The 12,262-nt window shown below is 35.8% G+C and overlaps 1 protein-coding gene across 1 annotated transcript; it reads left to right on the top strand.

Annotated features, from left to right (window-relative positions):
* Positions 1 to 6,762: 6,762 nt before the first annotated feature.
* On the top strand, positions 6,763 to 11,872 carry LOC117910179. Its single transcript, XM_034824237.1, has 8 exons — positions 6,763 to 6,915; positions 7,096 to 7,122; positions 7,281 to 7,403; positions 8,515 to 8,764; positions 9,065 to 9,139; positions 9,357 to 9,446; positions 9,571 to 9,651; positions 10,733 to 11,872. Exons 1-8 carry the CDS (start codon positions 6,860 to 6,862, stop codon positions 11,696 to 11,698), a joined length of 1,668 nt encoding a protein of 555 aa, XP_034680128.1. The 5' UTR covers positions 6,763 to 6,859; the 3' UTR covers positions 11,699 to 11,872.
* The last annotated feature ends 390 nt before the right edge of the window (positions 11,873 to 12,262 follow it).

Here is a 12,262-nt window from a genome sequence, read left to right as displayed (position 1 = left end):
AAAATCACCTGGGCCAACACTTGATAAGGTAAGTGATCTCCGTCCATTGAGATACACTAGTTTATCTCTTGCAAGCCTTTGGGAGGTGGTTTCAAGGTAGGATTTTCTAGAATAGCCAACACTTGGTAAGCTTTTGGACTCTAAGGAGACATCCATTAGTTATCTCTTGCGAGCTTTTGATGAGTAATCCAAGGTTAAAGATCACCTTGAATGGCAAGTGCTAGGTGAGAGGTATGAGCCATTGCAAGATGCATCAGTGACAGGGATTTAGTGTTTGAACCCATTAAGGGGAAGCATCTGTACCACATCGGTTAGAGAATTAACTATATGTTAATTCTCTAATGCGAGGAAAAGATTCAAGTGACCAGAACTCCCTTTTTGTATTAGGAACCTGAGCCTAGTGATCTGAAACTTCAGAAACACTTTTCTTTGTAAGTAAAATCAGTTACTATTTTTTGTTAGCTTAAAACCAAGCATTTTCAACCAAAGTTTATGTTTTCTTTTAAAGCTAACCTTGAAATGAAAAGCACCAATTCATCTTTGAATTAATATCAATTGTGGAGTGAAAACCCATCCTAGTGAACGACCCTAGAGCTACTATGCTATGCTAGCTGAGGCTATCTTAGTACATGGTGTAATAGGTTATAAATTTTGTTGATTACTTCCGTCTAAGGACCATAATCAAGGAACACCAGCTGGACACGAATCAAATGGCACCATTGTCAGGAAACCATTGAGAGGACATGAATCAGCTGATACACCAATTGGGAATGAATCAACTTCTCTTTGAGGTGGTCTTCTTCTTCATGATTTCTCCTTGGTTTGATTTGTCTTTGTGATTGCCACTTTGGAAATCATCTTGCTTAATCACACTTGAAATATAATAATTAGTTCTAAACCTTGTTTTGTTATCATCAAAATCAAAATTAATCAAACCTTGGTTTCACAACTCTAAATGCATATTTTAGTGGATTAAGCTTCATGTCATACCTGCACATTAAGCTGAATGCTTCTTCCAAATGGAGGAGCTTCTTGGAACGAGTTATTCTCTTAATGACTATGTCATGGATATAGACTTCCAACGTTCGACCTATCAAGGCTTAAAATATGGGTCATCAACTGTTGGTACGTAGCTCCAATGTTCATTAACCCAAATGACATGATCTTGTAAAAGTACAACTCCTTATGTGTAATGAATGTCATCTTTCCTTGTCATGTGGAAACATTGGTATTTGGTGGTATCCATAGAAAGCATCAAGAAAAGACATCATTCCATGCCCAGTTTGGCATCGACTATCTAATCTATCTAGGGCAATGGGAAGCTATATTTCAAGCAGACTTCATTCATATCCACATAGTCTACACACACCTGCCATTTTTCTCCTTTTTTGGTACCACTACCACATTTTCTAACCAGTCCAAGTAGGTCACCTCCTTGATAAATCTTCCTTCTAACAGCTTTTCAACTTCTATCTAGATAATTTTCTGATGATCCAACTAGAAACGTCGGACTTTATATTGTATGGGTCGTGCTGTAGGAAAAAGGTTCAACTTATGAGAGCCCACCGCTAGGTCTATTCCAAGCATGTCTGAATGAATCCACGCGAGGATATCCTTGTTTTTACAAAGCATTTCACCAAGATTACCACATTCATCCCTGGTTAGCAAAAAATTAGCGTAAGTCATCTGCTCATTATTTTTCAACAGAGATAGCTATTGTAATAGGTCGATTGCCAATGAGTCTCTATTCTCTAGTTTTCCTTTGACTTGATTCTGTAATTGCTATTGGCTCTCTCTTGTTGATGATTTGAGTTCATCTTTAGTTGGGCCCGAACTCCATCGCCACTTGGTAACACTGTCAAGCGGCTAATTGGCTTCCATGTAGATCCACTTACCCGGATTCTGTCAGGTAGCTCACCATCTTATGGTAGGTGGATGGAATGACTTTCATCTTATGTAGGTACGACGACCTTATGATGGTGTTGTACAACAGTAAATCCTCTACTACAAAAATCATACGTTGAGAGTAGGCGGGTTGGCTTGGACGAGAAGTACCACGTCACCTAGGGATATTGTGGCAGCCCTATTAAACCCAAATAAGAGTCAAACTGGATTTTCTAAGGTAGACGACGAACATCCCATTTTCCTGTAGGTTGACATATGCAATAAATTGGAATGATCCTTTTGGGAAGGATCACTCGATTAATGTTAACTGGAAGGAAAGTGATGGGTCGTTGATTGGCTGGGCACTTTTGATAGTAAATGTGCACTGAACTGCACTTACTCTTTCCCTCCCTATAGTCGCGCATAGCATTCGTCTCCTTTTTTGTTTGGAGTGATATTTGTCATCTACTATTTCCCCATAGATATAGTTATACTCGATGTGTTGTGGAGAGTTAGGAACTCACTTCGACACTTCACGTGTCATTTTTTTATGTCCACCAGTTGCTCAGACATGTAACTTGAGATGTCCGGTAATGATTAGTTTTTCCACTAAGTAGTGCAAATTTTTGCACTCTTCTGTGGTATGCCCATGCTCCTTATGATAGAATCATCGCAATCCTCGATCATGCCTGGATGAATCAGTTTTGATGGGCTCTAGCCACTTGAACTCGAGCAGCTCTCAAATCAAGAGGAGAATTCTTTCATAAAAAATGGTCAACGGGGTGAGCCTAGGTGATTATCGTTGTTGCTATCTTTCTTGTCCTTGGTTGGTCTATCTAGATTGGCTGTTTGAGGGCTTTAAGCTCTTAACCTTTTTTTTTAATTGCTCAGTTTATAACTAGGATCTATTAAGAGGTTGCCCGAACATCATCCTCAAGCATGACATGTTTGCCCACTCGTCTAAATAGGTCATTCATTGTAGTGGGCAACTTTTTGGCCATGGACTTGAAGAATTGAGTGCTTGGACTGATGATCCATTTGAAGATCTGCAAGATAGCATCTATGTTGTAGGATTCCATCTAGAACACCGTTTGTCTGAATCACTTTATGAAGTCCCTTAGCGATTCATTCTCCTACATCTGAATGTTCTATAAGGTGCTTATATTCTGCTTTTGGCAAACAGAACCTAAATAATGGCCCACAAAGGCCTTTAAAACATCTCGAAAGGAATTAATAGATTTTGAGAGAGTCGATGGAGTCAGGAAAGAATTGGACCATGGAGGCTGGCCGGGAAGACTTTGCATAGCAACACATTGTTGCCTATATCCAATGTCATCTATTGTTGGAAGTGCATCAGGTGGACAAAAGAGTCACCATCCCATAGTAAATAGTAAATTTGGGCACTAGAAACCCCTGGGCAGCTAATAACTGATGATATGTGGGTCAAACGACATGAAGAGCATGTCATCCAATCATCTGCTTATGGAGCCGAGAGGGGCTTTTGTCAATGAGTTATATGTCGGTTGTAGTTCTAGTACTAAACATTGAGGCAGACGGTTTGGTGATGTCTCATCATTTGATTGGCCTAATTGTGCTTTCAGGGCTTCCAATATATGTGGCAGTGCTAGCGTTCTTCTCTCCTGATACCTAAGATAGGCTTTCAAGGCATTTGAGAGACGTAAGCCCCATTCTTAACCCGTTTTCCATTTTTCTCCAATAGAGCTTGCAGCCTCTTTCACTTGAGTTCGATCGACTACTGAATGCACTAGTTCAAGTAATGTTAGCAAATTGCTAGTAGACAGTCCCTCATCCACTGTTTGTAGAGATGACTTAGTGTATCATTGAAGAACTTTCGTTGTTTGGCTTCAAACTACTCTCGAAGTCGTTTATTGGTTGGAGGTGCGATGACTTTTTTATCAGCACCCCATAGCCACTTGTGCTAGCAGCTCTTGGTTCTCTTGCTATAGTTGTTCCGCTTGTTGGACAGGGATTGCATAGGTTATTCATATTCTTCTTGCTTTTTTTCTATCTTTCCTTGCCAAGCTTGGAATCGCTCGTCAACATTTGCAGAATGAGTTGCAGGAGGCGTGTTAACCATCATGTTTTTTAGGCATTTGTGGTTGATTCCCATAGAGACAACGCCAATGTTGGTGCACGACCAGTAAAAAAAGGTGTTTGGCTAGTCTCCATGTAACATAGACGACGATTGCACCTACACAAAGGAATGTCTAAATGGGTTTTCAGGTACACCTTTCCAAAGCTTAGGTCAGAGATGGAAGACTTAAGCAATAGTTTTTGTGGAAAAATTGGTAGCATACCTTTCTTGTAGTCAAGAATGACTATTTATCTTTGTCCAATTGTAATATCTTCTCAGATGACTTAATTGAGCCTTTGATTGTGCATTATCATCTTTAATGTCAATGATAGCCAGCCCATAATGGTTGTTGTGTCTTGATGAACCTTAAAGGTTGGCGTTTTAACCTTATAATGATTGCATCCATCAATGCATTAATGCACTTATTGCCTATTGCAATTAATGCTTGTTGGGCAGGAATGCATAGTGCCCGGTTGGATTGTGTTTGTTTGGTTCCTTAAGAGTACCCTGGGGTGGACGAAGAAGCCATATGGCTCTTGTTCTAATATGTCTCGCACTAGACAGTGTTTGAGGATCATGTTAGATGGTGATGAGCATCCCACAATGAAGGCATATGATGAAAGCAAAGGTAGGGCTTCTATACCAAACGCTTTTAGGGATTTTCTTTTTTTTTTTCAACAAAGTTGACCTCTTCAAGGAAAAAAAAAAAAACTATTGCTTTTTTGGATCCAAATCACCATTTCCAACGTGATATTTGGATTTCCACCATGTATTTTTTTTATTTATTTTTAACAGTCAAGGGCATTTTATGGATTATTGAAAGATAATATCTTTCAACTTAATTTCCTACATTAATTAAGTCTTAGGCTCAAATGTGAAACTTAAGTGGTTTTTAGGCCATCAAACCCATCTGCCCTAAAGTATAATTTCCCATTTTCAAAATATATAGTTGTTAAACATCTATCCCAAACTATTGTAACCCTTTGAAGTGCTTGGTATGTTAACCTTGTTTCCTTTTCCTTATTCAACATGGCTAATTGATTGTTGCATTGAATCATTATCATTCACCAAATCCATTCAACTATGGACTTACCTTTCAAATCCCTCTGACAAAAATGGTAATTCCAAAACAACTCAAGTCTAATGTTCTCAACTCTTTCAAATGATCTAATTAATAGGTGTTTGAATATACCTCTTATATTTTTTTAGAGCAATTTTTAGGCACATAACATAAATTTCTAATTTTTTTTAGAAAAGGTTTTATATTTTATATTTTATATTACAACTTCCCCTTTTTTTCCATCTAAAAAACAAAACATAAAACCTTAATAACCAAGTTTTGTCACAAACCCTTAACAAATAATCTATTTTCCAAAAATTACTTTAACATCTTTAAACATATTGATTTAGTATACTTTACTTTTAATATTTTTTGAAAAATATTTTTATTTTATATGATTATTAATTAATTAAGATTGATTGGGTATGGTAGAATATATATTCCAAAATATATCGTATTAAGAACAAAAGCATAAGATATTATATCCATATCTTAACATATTATATACTTTTATTTTGTGCAATTAGCAATTGGGTGGAAGGCGGGGAGCCAACTTAATGGAAATGTTGCGTCCCACATGTGTCCCTTCCCTTACCAAGTTTCAACGAATGATGAAAATATCAGTAATCACGGATATATCAGTACTTCAATTTTACAGATATATTGGAGATATATCGACGAATATTTTGGAAAAAAATATCAATAAGCCTAAAATTGATCAAAATTTATAAAAATATAAGAAAAACTTCATAAAAATGTAATTAGAAGTATAATGATATTTTTAAGTTATTTTATTAAATAATTTGATATATATATATAATATGATTTATCGTATTTGATAATAATATCGTATGCATCGATAAAAATATGAATTTTATTAGTATATATTTATTATTAAATTACATATAATATTATGAAATTTGATTATAATATGTCTAACTTTAAAATATATATTAATATTAAAATTATGATACATTTAATTCAATTATATTAAAAAAATATAAAATAAATTATGATATATGTACAATTTTTTAATATTTAATTAATTATTAATGATATTAAAACACTATAAAGAAAATTATATAATTTTTATATTTTTGATAATCAATTAAAATAAAATTTTGCATTTAATTATAAAATAATTATAATTAATTTTTTCTTTAAAATATTTTTTTAATATTTTTTTTATATAATGAGTTTAACTATATATATATATATATATATATATATATATATATATATATATATATATATATATATGTTTATTGCATAGTATTTAACAAAGGCAAATTAGCGTGGATGGTAAGTGGGTGGAATTTCTTCTTGTCTCATCTGCTCCAAGATTTCCGCGCCCTTCTTCGCTTAGCGCTTAAGTCTTTTCTTCTCCTCTTCCTCAAACCCATCACATTTCGCCGCGTGGACCTAAGTCTCAAGGTCCTTTTGTTCGTACGATTATGTTCCCCCAATTTCTCATCTACACTGAAACTCCATACTCGCCATCTACTCAACCACTTCTCTGCTCTAGAGTCTGGATGCTTTATCTGTGCGAGTGTCGATGGCTCTTCACCCCAGCGAGTATGGAATTACAAGGGCAATATCGTCATTAAAGACACAACAGGCAAACCAATGGCATTGTCTTCCTTTTGGTCTATTTTATTTATGCTGTAAGTATTCGTGCTTGACTTCTCCCGCGTCTCTTATAAAAACTAAAGAAAACCACTCCAAGAGAGCACACTTCAAGAATCTTCTTCTTTTTTTTTTCTTTCCTCTTTCTCTTTACAGATAACCTGAGAAAGCTCAGCTCATCCCTCAATTCCCAGATGGGTTTTATGAATGTTCTCAAGTTCTCAGCTGCATGCTTTGATATTCTTGCCTGGTATGTTGTCCACGCATTTTCTCGCCATTGGAAATTTTTGGAAAATGAAGTGGAATTCTCTGTTTGAGGACAAACATGGGATTTTCTTTGATTTCTCCCGGTTGGTTTTATCTATTTTCTTTGAATTACCCACATTCTTGTCATTGATTGTTAGTCATTTGTTTGGATTTCTACTTGCAGGCCTCTATTTGCACTGGGTTATCCTCTGTAAGTCTTGGTCTTACACCTCAAGATATGATGATTCATTTACTCTTTTCTTGTTCTACGAATAGTTCAGTTACATTTGTTGTGTTGGGAAACTGAAAAGGGAAAGGATTATTCTTTATTATCGTAATAATCATCAACATCATCTCGGTTCTTCACAGATGTGCTTCAATTCGGGCAATTGAGACTAACTCAATCTCAGACTTTCGGAAGTTGGTGGCGTATTGGGTTCTATTTTCCTTGATTTCACTCTTTGATCATGCTTTTTCCAAGCTCCTTGAATGGTAATTTTGCTCAACTGCATTCCACTATATGTGACTCTGTTTGTTTCATTTCTTTGCCCTTAAGGAATTTGGAGTTGCTTTTTTCAGTTTTCTTTCCTATGAAAATAATCGAGATGTTTAACGTTCCAGGCCTCCATGTATTTTATATCCTTCATTTCTCTGCTTTGACTAATGCCCACAATCTGATCAGCAGAAAGGTTATAACATTTGAAAAAGAAGTGGTTTATTTTTGTTTTTTTAAAGTACAATAATTTTCATTTGGATAAATGGTCTGAAGGGTGTTTGTGTTTGGCTGAGTTCATGGAATTTTCAAGCTAATTTGGGATTTATTCTCAATTTCAAGATCATTGTGGATATGTCAGAAATTAATGAAATATAAACGTGGAATGTGATTTTCTTGTTTAAGGAAAATTTTTCTTTGAAAATGCGGGTGCACCCGACCTACCTTATTGTGCTACTTGGAACACAAAACATAAGTCCAGGTAATTTATTAACTAAATTGTACACTTTTTGATAGTTCAAGGAGGTGGTTTTCTTCTTTTAGGGTGTCAGCTTTGGAAATAAGATGGATCTACAAGTTTTTATGTCTCATCTTTATAGGGAACTTGAAAGCATGGATGCACTTATTTCCATGGAATTTGCCTGCCTTGAAATCAAATTAAGCTGTATGCATCATTTGGATGCTGAGAAACAAATGGAAATAGAAAATTCGGAATCTGACAAGTTTTTGTAGGGCAACTGGATCTAATCTCTCACTTGAAGCTTAATTGGGGCAAATGCTGATCATCTTTGGACCCATTGAAAGCTCTAATCTGTGCACAATTCTAATGTTTTTGTTTTCTTCATTTCTTTTTCAACTCTTCATAATAGATATTGAAAGTTAAAACCGAGCTTATGTAGTCCATCCAAGTGGATGCATATAAATTTAACAGAAACTGAAATTCGAAGAAATTTATTTTCCCTTTTGTAAATGGTGTTTAAAAAGTCTGTGTAGTTTTGTTTTTTCCCTGGAAGATCAGATGATTTTGTGATCATTTTTCTATTTGCCTTGTCATCATGAGATTTAAGTATTTTTTTTAAATATTTTATTTTCTTATATAATGCATGTCAGGGTACCATTCTGGCCTTACATAAAGCTGATGGTCATCTGCTGGATGGTGATACCGCATTTTGATGGTTCATATTCTGTCTATCAACACCTAGTTCATCCATGCTTGTCCATGGATCCACAAGTTGTCATGAATTGGCTCTTCAATGAATCAAAAAAGAAGTTTCATAGCAGAGAAACCTTTCTTGTTTCAGCGGACCAATATATTAAGGAGAATGGACCTGAAGCTTTGGAGAAACTACTTGCTAGGAAGGTATGCCATTATAAGTAGGATTATCAACAAGTCAAACAGAGTTTTATTTGAAATGTTCAGGTAAAAAATGACTATAGCAGGTCATCTAAAATCATTTGGTCTAAATTCATGTATATATCTATATATAATCGTGTTCTCATTTTTTCACATATGCATGTGCATTTAGATTTACATAATTATATATGCATAATCAGATTCAACTGTGATAGCCCAGAATTTAATTCAGTAATCGACTCTTCTGGGAACATGTTGGTTATGGTTTCTCTCTCACTGTCCTCTTCTTTACACATGACTTTTCAGTTGAGGAGCACAAAGCCTAATGTTGAAGTGAAAGAGATCAAAGCACCTGCAGCACCGGAGAAAAAAGGGGAACAGGTAAATTACTGATGCATTTGATTCAATGGCCACGGTTTTAAAAGAAAAACCACTTTATGTATGTTTCTGTGAGAAAGAGAACAAGTTTATGGATTAAATGATATTTTTTATGGTGAAATAATCAATAATTTTCAAAATAATAATTCATTCGTGCATGTTTTTGCAATTCATGAATTCCTTTTATGATTGATTCTTCTCACCTTTTTTCTCACCTCAGTGGAAGTGTGAAGAGCCTAATGTCGCTCAAAAGGAGATCCAAGTAGTCAAAGTAACAGAGATAAAAAATGGGGGGGATGGAGCAAAGAGGGTAAGTTTTGCTTTTTATATATAAAGTAGGCTGTCTTCACACAAGGATTATTATTATTATTATTGTTATTATTTTAAGACATGAATGTTGAATGATTTTGGAATTGTCCTTGAATCATGTGAAGTGTGAATGGCCTAATGCTGCTAAGGAGGAGGTCAAAGTGACAGAAGTAACACAGAGAACATTTGGTGGTACAGCACAGTGGGTAAGGTTTCATGTCATATTTAAATGGCTCCTCATATTTCACTAGGATTAATTTTGCCCCTACAAACTATTTGGCTACAAGTTAAGACAGAGTTCCAGATGCTGATAAAGCTGAGACATAAGTAATGAACGAATTTAGACACATGCACAACTCTTGTGTGAAACACAATGAGAGTGGAAAATAGCTAAGTTGAAAAATGGCCAAATACTATTTTGTAGTTCCCCCTACCGCTTAAGTAATTTTTGTCATCCTTTGTGAATGGAAAATGCAGTCCCTTCAGTAATTCCATTATATTCATGACTTGGTGAAGCATATAACCATTAGTGTCTTACCCTAAGTCGACCTTTAATGATGATCCATTGAGATGGGTCTGACTTTTTTCAACCCTCTTATTCCCTTGATCATAGAGGTGAAACTTAGGGGGCTTAACCCACTTTTCAATCTTATTGGATATATGGCACGTGGTATCCTCTTCATCTTGAAAGAGTAAAGTGGTCATACTCTTTCCTCTGAGTCCATTGTGGCCATGCACTTCTGGCTCATTGGGCTGAGTGAAAGGATTCCCTTCTGCTTCAAATCATAGAGAGATATGCCATGGTCAGCCTCTTTAATTCAAGGGATTGAAGTACTCAAATCCATTTCTCTGTATCCATCTTAGTTCTGCATTCATGTCTCATGGATAACAAAGAAGATCCAGCCTCCATCCATGAGATCAGCATCTGCAGGTTTATGACACCACCCTTCCTTGGCATAGGAAAGGGATCATTAAGCCGTGTGTCAGATGACAGAAGTCATCATTCAGGTTATCTTGAGAACTAAGGAAGTTGGAATTCTAATTATTGCATATGGTTCTTGATGTTTAGCCAATATACTATAGGATTTTAAGCATCATGCTCACGTGCATTGTGGTTGCTTATCAGCTATATGGTTTACCAAAATGAGGGACTGATTATGGTCATAAGTACCTTTTTCCCATTAATTTCTTGCATTTGCTCTGCTGAGATTATGTTTTTGACAGTCCAAATCAGGGCAAACCAACAAACAGCTTTCTGTTAACTTTTACAAACTGCCATATTTTCAGGTTAAACAAACAGAGATAAATCTTGGTGAAACTACAAGTAATACAACCTGTGCTGTGGAGATAAAAGAAAGGGCAGCAACACTGGTGGCTGCAGAAATTGAGGCATGTAGAGACGATAGAACCCCCAAGATACCTCTTCATGAGAAAGTCCAGAAAGAGTGGGCTTGTGCTGTGTGCCAGTTCACAACCCAAACTGAAGCGACCTTCAATTCCCACCTTCAAGGGAAGAGACATCAGGCCATTTCTGAGCAGCTGAGAGCCAAAAACCAGGCAACCAAAACCAATTGTTCCCCATCTGCTTCAATGGCCAAGAAATCTGATCAGTCCACCAAAGAGGAGCAACCGAAGTGTACTTCCAACAATCTGAATTCCAAAAACAATGGAATCTCAGCTGCTTCAACAGTGAAGAAACTTGATGAGACCAAAGATGATGAGCGACAAAAGTCTGCATCTAGCAATGGACCGAACCAGAAGAATAACAAAAAGCAAGAGGTACAGACCAATGAGCAAGGCCATCAGAAGAACTTAAGGCAAACTGGTGATGGAATGAAAGAGTTGAGATCATGGTGCAATATCTGTAATGTAAGCTGCACAAGGGAGCTTGAAATGGCCTCTCATCTCAATGGAAGGAGGCACTTTGATAGGATAAAGCAGCTGTCTGAATTATGGTGCAGTAACTGCAATGTAAGGTGCAGCAGTGAGGTTGATATGGCCTCTCACCGAAATGGGAGGAGGCACTTGGAGCAGCTGAAGGAACGGTTAGGATTATGGTGCAGTATCTGTAGTGTGAGTTGCAACAGCAAGGTGGACATGGATTCTCACCTAAATGGGAAGAGTCACTTGGATCAGATCAAGGACCAGTTAAGATTATGGTGTGGGGCATGTAATGTAACCTGCAAGAGTGAGCGCAACATGGCCTTTCATCTGAATGGGAGGAAGCACTTAGAGAAGAAGGGGGATACCTGATTTGCATGTTTCTTCAGATTATTGATACTTACAAATGGTTTTAGTTAGAAGCATACAGGCCAGTGGGTGGTGGTCACAGATGCCTCTATTTTGTTGTATGAAGTAAAAACAGTATTTCCATGTCCATGCCTCTATTTTTTTTCTGAATAAAGATGAATTTGATAATTTCAATTATTGTGTTTGGATGTATTTTGGAATGTAAGATTGAAATGATTATTTGTTTTGATTTTAGTGTTTGATAATAATGAAAGTATGAATTAAAAAATAGATTGATAATAATACTCTTACATTTAATTTAAAATGATTTTTTATTTTTATTTTAGAAGAATATGGGTTGAAAGGTTTTTTTTTTAAAAAAAATAATAAGCTTAAGAAAAATAATTTTTACTCAATAAATAAAATTAATCATACAAAGTCATAAAAACCTAACCAAAATATAAGGGTAAAATAGTAATTTTAAAATATTCATTTAAGTTATCCAAATGCATTCCTACTCTTCATTCTCTTATACCAAATACGGTATTTTAAGTGTTTGTCAAATTTATTTCTTTTTTGGCAATATAT

This window comes from Vitis riparia, unplaced genomic scaffold (genome assembly GCF_004353265.1).
Source record: "Vitis riparia cultivar Riparia Gloire de Montpellier isolate 1030 unplaced genomic scaffold, EGFV_Vit.rip_1.0 scaffold641_pilon_pilon, whole genome shotgun sequence".
NCBI classification, from domain to species: Eukaryota; Viridiplantae; Streptophyta; class Magnoliopsida; order Vitales; family Vitaceae; genus Vitis; species Vitis riparia.
This window is presented reverse-complemented; position numbering and strand designations above follow the sequence as displayed.

Coding starts and splice junctions, on each gene's coding strand:
- LOC117910179 (XM_034824237.1), top strand. CDS start 6,860: ATGGGTTTTATGAATGTTCTCAAGTTCTCAGCTGCATGCTTTGATATT. Junction 6,916..7,095: donor TGCTTTGATATTCTTGCCTG/GTATGTTGTCCA, acceptor TTCTACTTGCAG/GCCTCTATTTGCACTGGGTT. Junction 9,652..10,732: donor TTGGTGGTACAGCACAGTGG/GTAAGGTTTCAT, acceptor CCATATTTTCAG/GTTAAACAAACAGAGATAAA.